This window comes from Drosophila mauritiana, chromosome 3R (genome assembly GCF_004382145.1).
Source record: "Drosophila mauritiana strain mau12 chromosome 3R, ASM438214v1, whole genome shotgun sequence".
NCBI classification, from domain to species: domain Eukaryota; kingdom Metazoa; phylum Arthropoda; class Insecta; order Diptera; family Drosophilidae; genus Drosophila; species Drosophila mauritiana.
Window position 1 is genome coordinate 13,430,546 of NC_046670.1, and position 17,118 is coordinate 13,447,663.

Genomic DNA, 17,118 nt, shown 5'->3' on the forward strand with positions numbered 1-17,118 from the left:
CCTGCCGCCTCCTGTGGCTGCCTCCACCCTCTCTCTGCCCCTCCACTCCTGCCACACATAATAATTTCTCATTTAATTTTTCAATTTTAAGCGTCATTTACACATGCCATGGCAAGTGAAGCTCTGTCCAGATCCCCGATGCCGCGATTCCCCTTCGGGCCGCAACGTTTCGCTTGTTTTCTGCCTTTTGGATTTTTTTTATTTGTCAGCTTGTCGGACGGTCGCCTTTGTTTCTGCTCCTGCCATCGCTTTTGATTATACCCTGCGTATTTAGGGGCGTGTCCGACCCGAGCAGGCGGCTTGCACTCGTCAATCAAATCAAACAGCACGGATCGCAACAATTATTGAATCATTCACGCTCGCAGCCCAACGATGTTTGAATTGTGGATCCAGGATAAGTACAAAATAGTTGGATATCTTAAATAGATATTTTTTAGAGATGTAGAGATCTCTTATTACAACTATATTACAACTAAATGTAGCATTTTCAAATGTGAACTACTACAAACAAGCCTTTACTTATCTTTGTAGAAACCTCTTAATACGCTTGATTCAAAGATAGTAAATGGACTTATCATAAACAAGCTCAATCGCCCTATTAACTCTTATAAAATCTTACAACGATGTTAATTGCTATTTTATATTATTTATTTTATTTATAATTAACTAAATATAGTACAAACAGATATTATTCTGACGTGCCACCCTTTTTCTTGAATTTTCAAAACAAGTTTTAAAAACCTGTTTACTTTTTGGTGGTTCCTATAGTATCGTACATGCCTAAAACAAACGCAACCAACTTAAGTGTTTCCTAATATCGCCGGTGTTATTAAGAGCATTTTTGTTGCGACTCCTCGCCTTCCGATCGGTTTATGTTGTTCTTCATTTCATTTTTTATATTTGCATTAAAAGGTAATCATCGGGAGCAGCGTTGCAGTGTTGATGGCAAGCCTTGCAATTTTCGCACCGTTGTCGTATTTTGTATGGCTGTCATTAAGTCGTCAGCGGGTTCAGTAACGAGGAGGACATGGGTATGGGTGGATTGGGAGATTGGGGATCGAAAGGGGACTTTGGACATCAGACTGCAGACTGCGGACTGCAGACCGTGGAGTGGCAGGACGCAATCAGTTGCTCACTCAGTTGGCGACGCATCAGTTTAAATGACTCGTCATGCCCGCTGGCACTGGACTGAAGGGGGATGAGGATGAGGATGTGGATGGTGTCCGGGTGTCGTGGCGTCGAGGTGGCAGCGGTGCCCCAAGGACGCTGAGAGATACTGCTCGCGTTGCACTCGAAATGGTCTGGAGAGCTCGCACGTTAATGACACTAGAATCAGTTTTCATTAACGATATAACGTGCGACTGGCCACTCGGAATTGTCGGCGGTTGGTGCAGCATAAAAAGAGGAGGAAAAGTCGCGCGAAAACTGGGTGGTGGCCAACTGTGGAGGAGGGCGGGAAAACTGAGGGAACCGCATGCGTGCATTGCTCGCATATTTCTCTTGGCCGCGGCTGCTGCGGCGACTGCGGCATTGGCGCTGGCAATTAATAAAACACACACCTTCTGTGTGTGGCCGAAACTCAACTTCCACTTCCAGTTGCCACCACCGACCGCCCCAACCCCTTTTTTGCACAGTGGTCTAAAGCGCTTATTTATGCAACGGCTGGCCTCGACATCACATCGACATCGACATTGCCATCGGCATGTGCATCTGAATCCGAATTCATGCATCTGCAACTGCAACTCCAACTCCATCTCTCTCTTTAGATGGCTGGAAATTGAATTTAAAAAGCTCAAACGCTGCAAAATATTTCACACGCACACGCAGCAAGCCAGAGCCATGTTGTTGCTGAGATTTTTCGTATAAATCACATTTGCGAGTGAAAAATATAAATAAAATATGTGTGTGCCCCCGTGTGTGTGCCTCGTGCGTATGGGTGTGTGTGTGTGTGAGTGTGGTAGTGTGTCGCCTGCATAAATCTTTCAGTTTGGATTTTCACTTTGGCGGCATAAATTGACACTGGCTGACGACATCGCAGCCACATTTGAAAACCGCGCTTAAAAGCATGCTCGCTGGCTGACTGGCTGGCTGGCTGGCTCGATCGTTTGGCCCCCTCGAACTGGAAAAACTCTTGCATTGCAAATTGCGTTTTTTGTCAGCTTAAATAAAGCAACGCGCGCTGACAGTAAAAACTCATTTACGCGAAATTAAATTAAAAGTTAATTAACGCTGTCAATGTGCAAAGCACTCCAGCCATTCCTCCTCCTTCCACCTCGCCCTCTGTCCTTTCCAGCGGTTGAAGTAAGGGGGGTGGGGGGACTCAGGTAACTACTACATGCAACCTGCAACTCTGCGGGCCAAATTGAAAAATCACCGCAAGTAAAGTTAAGCATATGTCCGCTTAAATTGATGCGAACTGGTTTTAAACGCCAGCCTGACAATTTTTTCCTTCTTTCTTTCATATTTTTTTTTTGTTTTTTGCTTCTTTTTTTTGTGTTTTTTTTTTTGTATTTTGCAGTCTGGCAAGTTGTTTGCCGGACTCTGGAATTGGTTTGTCGGCTGCCTGGGAGGGATTTACGTGGAGGATGCGGGGCTTTAGTGGCAGTTCGCTTGATTGCTTGGCTTGCCGTCAGTTATGCGCTGCGTACACACTGCGTATGCTTAATGTGACATGACCGTTTCATAGCGTCCGTCCATTTGTCCCGCTGGCAAAATCAACAAGCCGATCCCAACCAGATGATAATTAATTTTTAAGTAAAACTGAAATTTACACCGGCCAATCAGCGATAAACCGACAAAGAAAAGGCACTATTTAATTGGTGCCCGCGTTCGTGATGGCAATTATGATGATGATAATGATGATGATAATGGTAACGATGATGCCTTATTTGTCATTCAGTATTCATGCTACGACCATTTCCATCTGGCTGGCACTTTCCTGCTAAGCGAACACTTACCGCAGCGGTCTAATTGGGGGAACTTGGCCAAGCTGACCACGAAATGCGTTGCCCGATTGATTAATTGGCCAAGATCGAAAGCCCTTGTGCTCATTAAACGAACGATGGTCAAACATTGGTTCGCAGCCAATCATTAATATGCTGCATTGACTCCGAGCCTTCCAAGTGGGAAAGCTATTCCGCGGTTACAAGTCAAATTCACCTGCAATTGTAGTGGTGATGCTGTGTGGCAGGTGTGAAGTTTAAGGATAAGGAATTGAACCTTCCGAAGAAGCTGCACAGCATCTATATTTCCTGGATCGAATATTAGATGTTTGATGATGTTAATAATCGCAATTACTTATTATAAATTCATTATAAAATTCTTAAATATTATCAGCACATTTACTTTTGAAATTCTCATTAAATTGACAGTCAAGTGTCCAAATGTTTCTTCCCATTAGTCGCCCCCCAACTTGATTTGATTCACAGGTGGCGATGGACGCCATCCCCACATTCCTCACAATCACTCCCATTTCATGGCAACTGGAGTGCTTCATCTGGCCCGTAACTTCATGACAGTTCGCATTGGGGTCGAACGGCGCGGGGCAATATAAATAAATATGCTTGTTGTCTGGCAATTCGAACTGCACTCCCACGGCCAATTTCGTAGTGAAAAATTAATGATAACATAAATGCGGCTCGCCGGGGCACGCCATACCATAACAGTCCATTCCGATTCCGATTCCATGCCGTAGCATACCCCAGCAAACCGTAGCGTTGCGATCCCGATTCCCATTCCGGACGGAGCTAGGCCCGAAAAGCGGAAAAGCGGCGGAATGCCGTGCCAGGACATCAATGTCGGTGGCTCTGGCGTGCTATTTGAATTGAACAAGTGTCAGCGTCGAGGGGAAACAGCGTCGAAGCTGACGCTCCATGGTGCTCCAATAAAACTACCGATGCCCCCTCCACCCCTCCGCCGTCGTTTCTCAGACGTTGTTGTACAGGATTTGCATGTCCTGCCAGTCCGACGCTCTCAAAACTCAAAATATTAACACTTTAACGCCAAGTTTTTTATCCGGCTGCCGGAAACAGACAGCACAAACGCACACAAACATAGCTGCTGAAACACAAATACTAGTGCAGTTCTTTTGGCCGCGACGGCGGCGGCGGCAAAACGCCATGTTGGATTATTCAACTCGACGCCATTTCGCGTCACAATGCGCGCTATGCGCCGCCATCATTGCAACCGACAGCGAACGGCACACGGCAGTGGCAACAACTAAAATGGGACCTGCTGCAGCAGCAACAACAACAGGAACAGCAACTGGAACAGCAGGACTACGGACTAAGGACCACGGCGGCCCACACGGCGGATGAAGTTGCAATTCAAAGTCATAAACACGTGGAGCGTGGGCGCAAAGTCTCAGCTAAGCCGGCATAGAGAGAGAGTGCTGGGAAATGGGAGCGCGAAAGCGTCGGAAAAGCCGGGGAAAAGCGGGAAAATCCGCGATGCCGGTGGTGAGGCAAACGGTAGCGGTAGCGGTAGCTTCACTTCCTGCCCCGAGATTCCTAGTTCGCAGTTCCCTTCCACCATTCGTTTTTATTTCCAGACCATTTTGTTGTCTATGCAACATGACAGACAGAGGGTATCAAAGGAGTATTAAATCCACTCCATTTGGCCGCAAAACTGCTATTGAGTATAGTGGCATTCACTTTGATGGCAGCGCGTTAAGGAAATACTTCACTTGGATCAAGTATTTTATAGCGTTTTCTATTAAAATTGCTTATCTACGCAATAGAAAAATAAAAGAAAAATGCTTGAAAAATTTATTTCACTCATATGTATTTACAATAAGTATTTATGTTTTATCCTTTTATATTTGGGCTTTCGTGTTTGTTACTCTGAAATATTCTAAAATAATACTTGTATCTGTAACTCATATTTTTAAAAAAACCTACAAAGTTTATCATTTTATTGACTTACTTTTTGCCTGCAAAAATTGCATAATTTGTTTGACACGTGATAGGTTTATCATGATTGACAGTTGAGAGAGAATCCAAAAAATAAATGCTTTTGGCGTTATGATGGCGATAGGGAAATGTGAATAACAAATATATATGATTACGCTTTAAATTAGATAGTTTGATTTCTAGATATCGGGTAGCTATATGGTCGAGATTACGATGGCCAAGGAACTGCGACTGTTATATTTTGGTTGGCACTGTTCGTTTTTCATTTGCATGCGAAATTCAAACATCAGCATAAAAATGCAATTTTTATTGCGCAACATTTCTCAATGCCCGCTGCAAATATTTTCGCGGGCTTTATTATATTTTTTGTTTTTTTTTGGTTTTTTACATTGCCATTGCCAGTTGCCATTGTATTGTGTTTTGTTTTGTTTGCCTTTGTATTCCTGGCTGGGTTTTGTTTTGGCCTTCCTGCTGTTGCCATTGTTGTTTGTTTTGCTTCGGCTTGTTGCTGCTGTTGCTGTTGCTGCTGTTGCTGCTGCTGTTGCTGCTGCAACTACTGCTGCTGCTCATATTTATTTGCGCTTTTTATTCGGACCCCGAGGAGGGGTGTGTATGTAGGCGATTCTACTTGGGCCCACATAAAAAACCATAGCCAAACCAACACCATCCACCCACCCGCGGCTTTATTATGAGCTGCACTTTATGAAAATGCAGTTTCCAGCCAGCCCGCCTGTCGCTGGCGTTCTGCGCTTCGAGTACATTGCAAATATTTTATTATTGCACAATTTCGCCAACTTATCCCGCCGGCATATGAATGTAGGGAAAGGTATATGAAGGTGTACGTATGTATATATAAATATACATCTGTATGTGTATGCATTTGTATGGCAGGGAATCTCCTGTTGGCCGCAAGGCTGCAGGAAGGATGCAAGCCAGCTAAAATAATATTTCGTTGCTGTTCGCTGCTCGCTGTTTGTTTGTTTTTGTTTGTCGGTTCGTTTAGTTGAAATTACGTTCTGTATGCCACTGAATTTCATAGAAGGAGCAGCAGGAGCAGAGGCAGCAGTACCTACTGCCACAACAACAACAAGTTGAGCCGAAAAACTTGCTTTCGGTTGTTATTATACTTGCGTTTACTCCCGGCAAATTTGCCGTGTGCCGCCTTTTCTCTTCACGAGCTCGGCTCTTGTTGCTGTTGTTATGGACACCACTCCATTCCCTTTCACCATTTCCCGCCACTTAACTGGCACTGTATTCCGTTACACCATGAACCGACGAGGCACCACCAAGCCATTGGGCCAGCGAACCACTGCATCGCCCAGCCAGAACCACTCATTAGGCCACCCACTGAGCCAGCAAGCACCCCGTGTTTTTGGTTTTGCTTTTTTCGTGCTGTTTTTCCAACATTTTAACTTCCGCTCAATTTACCTTTAGGCCAAGTAATTTAAAAGCTGACGTGTTTGTACAACTACAATTTCGACTCATGTTGCCGTTGTTTTTGTTGCTGTTGTTGCTGCTGCTGTTGTTGTTGCTGTATTTGCTGTTGCTGTTGGCATTGCCTGTGTATAGCACTTCCTGGTGTGGATTTTAGCCAGGTTTTTTGGGCCGGCTCTTGTTCTGGTTCTTGGATTTCAATCTTCTATGCTCGGCACCAAGTTGTTTTCTTTCCGTTGGTCAAATTATTAAAAAAGAAATAATATTTGGCGAGCGATGAAATTTGCTACCGCCTTGCCATATATACAAATTTATATATTTAAGTGTATAGATGTATATATATTTTGTTTATTTGCCCTCCGTTTGACTTGTGCTTGAGCCAAAGTCAAGTTAAGTTTTTTGATGTGGCCCGATGGACTAAAAGTCAAAACATCCGCAAAAGCTGTTAAAACTGTTTGCCCCGGCTAATAGTCGCTGCCGAAAGCCCAGCGCTCAGTGGGTAAATATTAATTAAAGTCGATAGTAAATGGCCGAAAAGCGCTCCGCCCACTCGCCTGTTATTCTTTCCTACCCATTTGTCCTGTTTTGGCACCCCTCATCCGACCCGTTTAACATGTGAGCACGCAATTTCCTTGATTGGCAGAGCAGCTCCGAGCAGTCGGCGGAGCACTCGGAGGTGGAGGAGCCATTCGGAGTCGGAACAGGAGGCCAAGCTGAAGTTGAATGATTGAAGGCGCGCTGCTAAGCTGTCGGCGGTGTTCTGGCAAGGATCTGCATAACGTATCAAAAAGCACAGCATACTTTTTGGGGCTCATAGTGCATTAAAGACGACGAGTGAGCGTGTGTGCACAGGGCGAAATTTTCATGTGCCTATTTACACACCTTTGTAAATCAAATTCGATGTCAGAAAGAAAAAATTATTATTTTGTATCTTGTATCTTGTATATTTATTCAGTAGCTTTAACCACTTAATGTATCATGACATATTAAAATGCATACTTGTGATGATGATCAGTTTAAATAACATGGAAAATCCCTTTGATGTTTGTTGTTAATTTTGAGATTTTTGCACAGCAAATATTTGTTTATTTTTAGAATGCAATACACTCTTGCTTGTAATGTGTATCCATTGTGTTTCTTTGAGTTTTAACATTAAAAAGTATATATGCAACTTCAAGAAGTGCTGGTCAAACAGGAAGCACTCAAATATTAAATATGATCCTTGTTTTGGGGTCGTGTTTTTCCCCTCAGTGTGTGTGGGTGTGTGTGTGTGTAAGTGAGCGGGGCTGAGCCGGAGCAGTTAACGCCATTGTTTGTGTTAAGCTCCGACGAATCTGGCAGCCAGGTCAGCCCCACATCTCCCCGCAACTTGCAGTGCCACCTCCATAAGCCCCACTCCAACCCCATTCGGGCGGGTTCGGACGGCTTTCCACCAGCTTCCCCCTCATATTCCGACTGGCGGGCAAGCCAACGAGTCTGTTAGCCAAGCCGCAGGCTGGAGCTGAAGCCGAAACTGCGAATGGAGCTAAAGCTGGAGTCCGTGGACCACAGGCAGCGCAGTTTGCTTCTGCAGATCCTGCAGCTCCCGCTGCTCCTGCATTTAGTGAAGTATTGTTTCTGCTAGATTAATCCTGTTTTAATTAAATATACACGCTGCCAGCATAAAACCAACAAGAGCTCCGTCGCCGGCAAGCAACCAGCACACGAAAAAAATAAAGATGAAATGAGAGTGAAGAACTCTGGCGGCGGCAAAAACTACAGATCCACATTCAGCGGCACATCCTGGCAGTCCGGGCCTCCTTCGACTCCTGACGTCATGCAAATGCGAGTGTGTGTGTGGATGTGAATGGTTGTGGACGGTGGTTGGATGCAGGATTCAGGATTCTGGCTGCAGGATGCAGGATGCTGTTGATGCTGCCGCTCCACTCGGAATGACAAAGTGACTTGACTGACTGGGCGAACTGTTTGAGAAAAGGACGAACGGGAGTGCTGCTGCATTCGACCTCGCTTTATTTATTTATATTTCCATCTCCTCTCCACTCCTCACCCCTCCCCGTTCCAATGCGTTTTTCTCCTTCGGCTTTTAAGAAAAATACTTTTTCTCACGCAGCTCTCGCATTTCGCTTGTAATTTCTGTAGTAAATTAAAAATGCTGCGGTATTTTTTTGAAGTGCTATACAGAGAAAAACTCGGCTCGTCTCGGCTCGGTTTGGCTTTGTCATGCATCATGTTCTGCATTCAGGCAAATCCTAAGATCCTGCTGGAGAGCCCCGCAAGTTTTTAAGTTAATGAGCTGAAAGTTCCTTTGCACCAAGCGGCTTCTTCAGGCGGCCGCGAGTGCCAGAAGCTCAGAGTGCCAGGATGCCAAAATGCTGGAATGCGAGAGTGCCGGAGTTGCGTTGCTTTTCGGGGGGAATTATTTTTTGCACTACATCTGTTGGTGGTGATGGTGATGAGACCCAAGCCTGAAAGCATTCTGCGCAATTAAGAGGTTGCACATATAAAAACTATAAAAGTGTTCCATTAAAACTTTATGTATTTAAGTAATTAAGTTAAGAAAAGAACAAGACTTGCTGTTGCTATAAATTATTATAGAAGAAATTGATAAAATCATACTTTAACCTGAGCGTACAGGTAATATTTGCTTATTTTCATACAAAAATAACCTCAAGGCCTTCAAAACCATCTAATAGACATGTATATAATGCAAAACTTTCCGTAAATAGTTCAAGTTAGCTTGTCAGCACTTAAAATATCTCATCATGCGGAATCCACAGCCACTTCAGCTGTGCCAACCACTCCCGCTCGTCGTCGAGTTGTCAGCGGGGGGATCGCGATGGGGATCGGTATAAAGGATGTATCACAACTTATTTGACGGTATAACCGGCAGCTAATCAGTGCACCACTCGAGCCGCAACTTCAACTTCAGCGGCAACTTCAACTCGGCAACTCAGCGGCAACCTCGAGACATTATTGGGTTTGTCGTGCTGCCAAAGTGCAGTAGGGTGCTTCATAAGCGGCTGCCGTCAAACAATCTTAACGTTTGTTGTTTGTTTTCCCGCCAGACTCGTGATCTCGTGTTGTTGCAGCACTTGCTGCAGATGCTGCTGTTGTTGCCGCTCCCGCTGGGCGGGCATGCAATTTCAGTCCATTAAATGCGACGCGTACTTAAATGTATAAGTAAACTTCAGTTCGCCGGCGAGTGTAGCACTGCATAAGTGTGTGTAAACATATCCACGCACTCGCAGCGTGTGGATAAGGGGGCGGTGGCGGGTGAGTGGGCGTGGTCCGCCGTACAAGTGTCCATTAAATTTTGTCATTAATTTTCGTTTGTCCCTCCCGCGTCGCGAGCTGGTGGCTTCTGCTATTTTACTTTTTCATCATTTCATTTATTTACGCAGCCATATATAAATTAAGCAATAAATGAAAAGAAAGAGATGCAGCGAAAAAGTTTTATACCTTAAGCCAGATTATCTGTTAAAAGTTAGTAACAAATGAATGGTTTTACCGATAAGTGCTATATGTACATATCAATTTTTTAACCACTTCAAATATATTTACCATAACTTGTGTTTGTGGCAGGCCAAATATATAAATTAGTTTCAGTGCAGAAAGCATATTTGGCAAAGATACTAACCATGTTCAAATGCACATCTGATGGTGTATTTCTTATTGGTTTTGAATCCATTTGCCGGCTTAGTTTGGTTTTTGTGGGCTTGGCAATATACATAGACCAAAAAATAGATAGCTGCATGCGGCAAAGAATTTATTTATAAATCTCGTTTATCAGTTCAATTTGCTGTTAGTATAATCGATGCACTCGGCTTCAATAAAAATCAAAAACATAAATCTCTCGAATGCACGTATGTATTTAGCAATTGCCCAAAAATATAACGAGAAACACAAGCAACACAACAATTTTTCTGTAAATAAATAGAAACAAGTACGAAATGCCCGTGCAGAAACCGAAATGAAAAACATTCTGCAGCTGAGGAGGGTAATGGACCGTGGGATACCCTGCAAACAATTGCCAAAGCAATTGAGAACAATCAAAAATGCATAGAGAAACTTTGCCCGGTAATGTTTTATTTGGCTTCTTCCACTTGCTCCCCAATCCTCATTTGGGATTGGACTATATAGTTGGGAAGTTTTGGGTTGGAACTAAAGCGAAACCGAAACCGAAACAGACACAGAAACTGCAGTCAAAACTTCTGCATCTCGAGTGTGAACTTCCCTTTTGGCCAGGACATGTTCGTTCTAACCCAATAAGCACGAGGCGAACATTTTTTGCTGTGCGTCCCTGTGCATCAACTAAGTTTAATATTTGCTAAATTATTTACTGTCTCGGGAGCTATAATTTCGGAATTTTGAAATTCCCAACTGCCCATGGAACACATGCACCTTTTTTTGGCCCGCCAATTTATTCGTAGCATGGCGGCACAAAAACTGAACAAGTGAAAAATCGCCATGAAAATGGCAAGCGCTTGGCCATGTAATAACCGAAAATTGATAACAATCAATATGGCCATGTGTGACGGCAGGAGCAGCAGTGTTGTTAGGCCCACCCATTTAATACTGGCACCTCTGTCCATTTTCAGCCATGTTTTGCCATAGCTCTGCTATGTTGTGCTGTGTTGTGTTGTGTAGTGTTGTGTTGGCCATGTTGTTGGCATTTAACCCGTAACCTGTCGTTGACAGGACCACGACCACGCCCCCGCGCGCCGTCCGCCAGCCCACCTCGGACTTATGCGAATATCACAGGAGCGTGAACGCAAAGTGCACGCATTGAGTTTTGATTGCCCCGACGTCCCCCTGCCACCAACACTTCTTTTTGCCAGCAACTTAGTTTATTTGAAAATGCACTTAAAATTTAATTTAAATGTAAATTTGTGCAGCGAAATGTTGTTGCGTCCTCTAAAAAAAAATGTTTATGTAAACAGTGTACGAGTACGGGAGGCGACAATGGCGGGCGAAAAAAAAATAAGAGAAGTATGGAAAAAATGGGAATAGAATGCAAATGCAAATATTGGCAACAGCGGTGGTGGAGTTGGCCAAAAGCAAAAGCAGCGTGTGTAAGCTGCCTGCCGCCTGTCGGAGTGCGAACAAAAATGAGAGGAATTTATATGCAGATGCGAAAGCATTTTGCACCCCATTCGCCGGCAACAGTCACCAGGAAAAGCGGGGAAAGCGCAAAAATCGCTGGTGGAGTGCTAGTTTTCCAGCATGTGCATTTATTTTCAGGTTCGCCAGCGAGCGTGGCGTGCGTGAAATTTAATAAAGCTTTAGCTTGCCCCGCCACCCCGCAACCTTTAACCCCGCAAGAGCCAAACTCGCAGCTCCAAACTCCTGACCCTGGCTCAAGTTGCTCGCACAAAAGAAAGCGGGAAGCCGGCACGGCACGGCACAGCAGTTGGTGTTGATGTTTATTAAATTTCGCTAAATTATGTAATCTTTGAGCGGGACCCACAGCAGCAGAAGCGGCAGAAGCAGCAGAAGCAGCGACACTGGCAAATGCAATTCGGAACAACTTAAAAAGCAAACGCACCGCAATAAAAATGTCCTCGCCCTCGGTCCCTGCGACTGTCATCCGTTTCCTGGCCAAATGCAGCTGCATGCACTGGGAGAAATAGTTTTTAACTTATGAAATTCACTTACTCTGCACTGCAAACACTCATACTGTCTACTACATAGAAAATGTGACGGAGAATACCTCTCAAACCTGCATTAGTTTTAACGTACTTTGCTAGATTGTTTAAATTAACTTAAATGTATACTAACCAAAATGTAAGAGAAGCTATATGCATGTCATAGCTTTTGTCCAGTGTGTCAGTATGTGTTGCACCCTTGGAGCGCTGTTTTCACATTGTTGCTTCACACTAATCTTCTGTCAATGCAATGCCAGGATGAGGATGAAAGCGACAACAGCTTGCCGAGGACTACTTGTACTACCACTCCGCCACCCAGCGCCCACCTTCCCATTAGCCAACCCACTACAGGACCACCCACATAGCCCCCAACCCACTGAGCTGCATAGCTGCAAAGACCAAAAAGTACAAACCGCAGCCGCAAACGTTTCAATGTTGGTAGTCCAGACCGAAGACCGAAAAGCCGGGGGAGCTGCAAAGCTGGGCGGGAGTTTTTCGCGCCCATACCACGAGGAGCAACTGAAAGCTGTGTGTTGGTTTGGGGGCGAATCTCTGGTTTTGTCTTTAAGTGTAAAAACATTTTGCTTTTGGGCACGGCTGGGCAGAGCGACAGTCAGACAGAGTCGGGCAATCCCAATTCGGATGCTGTTGCTCCTTCAGCTCCTGTTTTCCTTGCCCGCTTTCCCGCTATCCAGCTTTTTCCGTTCTCCCGTTTCTGTGGCAGCATGTTGTCGCCGATGTAGAAGCGTGTCACCAGCTTTCCACCGCCGATGCAGTCAAGTGCAAGTGTGTGTGGGTGTGGATGTCCTGTGTCCTTGGTCCTTCGTCCTGTTTGGATTCGTGTGTGTTACCAGCTTGTCGGTTGTTGGGCTGTCAGTGCGGTTAATGCTTTTAGCCGCCGAAGCCGAACACCAGACGCCCCAAATGCCATACTGCCATCTTGTGGAACTCTTGAACTCAAACTGGCCCCCAGGCCTCTGCACTAAAACTAATGCAATATTCTTATTATTTGGTTTGCCTTGTTTACTTTATTTTATTGTATTTTATTTTATTTAATTTGGTTTTGATTCCCATCCTTTTGCTGCTGTGCTGTTGCTGTTGTGCTTTTGGCTTTGTTTATTGGCTCAACATGCAGCTGCTGCAACAATTTGTCTTGACGCTCGGTGCCTTTCGGCCAGCATGTGTGTTTGGGCTTTGCCCCACTGACTGTTTGTGTTTGTTTGTTCCTCCGCTTTACACTCCCATTGTTATTGTTTTATTTAATGTAATTGCTTCTACACCAGCACCAAAACGCCGCCAGACAGATGGACAGCGACTCTGCACGATAGGAATTTTTATTTTATTTTCGGATTTTTTTTTTGTTTTTTGCCGTTTTAATATTTCAACAACAGACGCCATTTGTCTTGGCCGCCAAGTGGACAAGTAGCTTGGCAGCCGAGTCCTGGTTATCCTGTCCTGGCAAATTAATTTCGTATTAGCGCACTCTGACAAATTAAAACCGCAGAGTCAACAGCCCGACAGGTTCCACATTCGCATTCAAATGTGGAGCTGTGCTGGCAAATCAATGGCACTTCGCTAAACTGGCCCAGGCCCACAAATTATATGCAAAGTAACAACTAATAAATATTCAATGGCTGTCGCATTAATCTTTGAACACCAGCTCCACTTCGCAGTCAGCAGCCTGTCTTTGGCTCGTATAAATAAAAAAGAGCAACCGAAACGGAAACTTGGAAAAGAGGAAACGCATTACTAATGCCAATCTTTTAGCCGGACCCGGCACACTGTGTTTATGGCCCATTACTCTGGAGTCCCGTCTGCAGGTTTCGGATTCGGATTGGGGATTGGTGATCCTGGTGGACTCGGATTGATTGTTTTAGTGTGCTTGCTGATTTAATTAGTGTTCGAGGAGAGCTGCTTTGCTCAAGCGATTTATTTGGTTTAATAAATATAGTATAGTGTAATTTCTTAACAAAAATGTTTAAAAAGATAATGACAGTTGATTTAATTTGGCCAATGGTATGGGCATTATGACTAAGTAAGTGGTTTTTAGTATGCGATATAGTTAAGATTTCTCAGTGAATTTCTTTAACCTTTATTTAATTATTTATTTTACTTATTATTATATCACATAGAAATTATTGAAATATTTATGCATTATTAATAGCAACAGAAAACAGTAAGATTTCCCATTAAATGACCACCCTACTCCCCTAATGACCAGATTTCTGCCCAAGTTAGACAACCATTTGCTGTACAATCTTTGAGGAATTAACACCCCTAGCCCTTTGTTGATCCTTCCAGAGGGTATCCCCCAATCGAACCCTCTGTCCTGTCCTGTCCGGTCCGGTCCGTTTTGTAAATTTAACAAATAGTCACTGAGGTGAAAGGGGCGCGTGCTAAGGTCGTAAACAAGCAGGGCCAGGGGCAGTTAGCCGTTGGCATGGGCCTCGTACCTCGAACGAACGACAATACCTGACCGACCGACCGACCGGCCTGACCTGCTTTACCTTTAGACCTTTATGCACACACACACCCGGCCACACTGGGCAGAGTGACCACAGTGACGCTCTGGCCACTCAACAAAACCCTCAGGCACTTTTTAATCTAACAAAATCCAAAGAAACCGCACGTCGCATAAATAATGAGACTGATGAGGGTCCATTATGGGCACGTAAAACGGGGAGCGCTGCACGCTACCCCCAACACCATCATCATCGAAAGAGAACGGGGTGGGGGGATTGGAAAGTGGGAAATCGGAAAAGCCTGGCTTTTCCGGGCGCCAAGAGGTTGGGGGGCGTCAACAGTCAATGTTTGAGCAACGTGTTTTTAAACAGCGCTAGGTGTGATAACAGTTGAGGTCCGACCTTCAAGAGTTGGGGGGACTGCGAGTTCAGGGGGTTCTGGTGGTTTTGGCGGGTTGGGCGACCAGGATCGGGATGGTATGGGGTCAAAAGCATGACAATGACAGCATAATTGATTTTCGAACAAAGCACAGCAAGAACAACGAGGCAGAGAGGCAGCCGCATTTTCTGCAAGACAATTTATGAAATGGGTAGCCCTAATACATATAGATATCTATATAGATATGGCACACAAACTACCCAAGGCTGTATATACGGGCTGGTGTATATATGTATGTACATAGGTTGGGAGCCCATGTATCTGCCGGCCGAGAAAGTTTGCCAGCGACCAACAAAGTAACACACTAAACTACTCTGATTTGGCTTACCTCAGGAGCAACTTTATAAAATTTATATAAGCCGCAGCTTATATTCGAGTGGAAATAGAATTTGGCCTCACTTTGGATGAGTGCTGCAATCTGTATACTGAAAGTACATTTCTATAATTTTTTTGTATATTTTTTTTGTTTGTATTTAAATAAAAATCAGAGCACATCGCCTGGGGATTATTGGTAAATATTTGCTGCATTTCTGCACTCATGTGGATTTATTGAAATTATTACTTATTGATATTTGCCAGTCGGATTTGTAAAACTGTTTCTTCATCATCATCATAATCTTTATTGACCTTCAGATAAACCGAACTGTTTATTAACTCTTCTTCTGAGGCATACCTTTTTAATTTCCTTAGCAACTTTTTTAATTGATTGAGCTGATTTAGTGTCTTAAATTCTAGAACAACACCGCAGTGGCGATCCTTTAACGGTCTCCGCTTGGCTGTGCTTTATTTAAAATTTATTTAAATGAAGTCGAACGTATAAATAGCGCCACTTTAGATGCAATCAATGGCCTAAGCATTTCAACGCTGGCCCACAGTCAAGATACCAAGATACCGAGCTTTTACAAGCGAGACGTAGCACTCGAACATGCTTCAACAAATTCAAACAGATAAAATATGCAAAAATTAATTAAATACTTGCGCTTTGCATGTTCCTTGAAAACAATTTGCCAGACACCAAGGCTCATGTCGAAGGTGTCTGTGTGTTGGAGAGCCTGCCCCTGTATGTGTATGTGTTAGCCGGAAGTAGCTGAGGGTAAGGACCATGGCCGAATGGAATAGGGGGGCCGTGGTGGCACGAAGGGGCGTGGCAGCCGGGTCGGCGTTGAGTTGTTGCCGTGGCCAGCGATGTCGACGTCGGCCTGTCCAGGTGTGGAAAGTGTGCTATATAATTTGCAGCCAGCTGAAAAACAGGAAAAAAGGAAGGAGAAATGCAAAGAGCGTGCAGCAGGAGGGCCAAAAGGAAAATACCAACAACAGCGACGGCAGCATGCCGTTGCAACAACAACATCGATTGCAATTTACTGCCTGATGCACTTAAGAAAATTTATGCAAATACCCAAAAATACTTACTTTACTTTGGGTGCCGGGAAAGCAGTGCTGGGAAAACTGCCGGGAAAGCAGGGAACACTTCAGAGGCGCCTCAGCAAGGACAAACGGTATTATAGCATAAATTTTATACTGGCCAGGTCTACGAACCATCGAAAGAGACGGCTAGATGGCCGGCGTAAGGGAGATGGGGCTATGTTGCCTGGCATACTAAATGAAGCAGCGCCCACAAAACTGCCAGCGCTTGCTTCATTACTTAAGGTGGGGGTCCCCTACCCCTCCCCCTTCCCTCACCCTTTCACCTTTCTTTATTCCCATCTTTTTGTTGTATTTTTTGTTTGAAAAATAGTTAAGAACAGCGCACACACACCGAAAATGAAGAGCTGGGCACAAGGCGTACAAGGCACCCCCGTGTTATATATGGCAAATTGAGCAAGTCGACCGCCGAGAATCTGAGAATGCCCCCAGGTCGTCAGCGGGCGAGTGAGTTATGTAACCTGGACTCTGTGGACACTGTGGCCAAAACACAGCGAACACAATTGGAGGCTGACTGTCCAACAGGCCATCCTCCACCGTCTGCTCCCCCACCCGCTCCTCTGTTTCTTTTTTTTTTGTGTTGTTTGCTACGTGCTGGCCACTCCGCAAAGTGGGGCATAAATCAGGGGCCAGCTCAGGCTGCAAAACTGACAGCGGACAAATTTCCACCGCCGCTTGACGCTGCACTAATTTGCCCAGGCATTCGCTCATCTTGAGATCCTGAGCCAAATTGATGTGCCCCGAGCTGCAGTTGCAGTTGCAGTTCAGCCAGGAACGCAGACAGAGAGATGAAAGCTGGGAGATGA

At 44.7% G+C, this 17,118-nt stretch overlaps 1 protein-coding gene across 1 annotated transcript; it reads left to right on the forward strand.

Moving 5' to 3' along the window:
- Positions 1–3,775: 3,775 nt before the first annotated feature.
- Positions 3,776–4,380, forward strand: LOC117146030. The gene is given in 3 exon segments (XM_033311961.1): positions 3,776–3,907; positions 3,909–4,076; positions 4,078–4,380. Coding segments are annotated over 3 exon segments (603 nt in total).
- Positions 4,381–17,118: the final 12,738 nt, after the last annotated feature.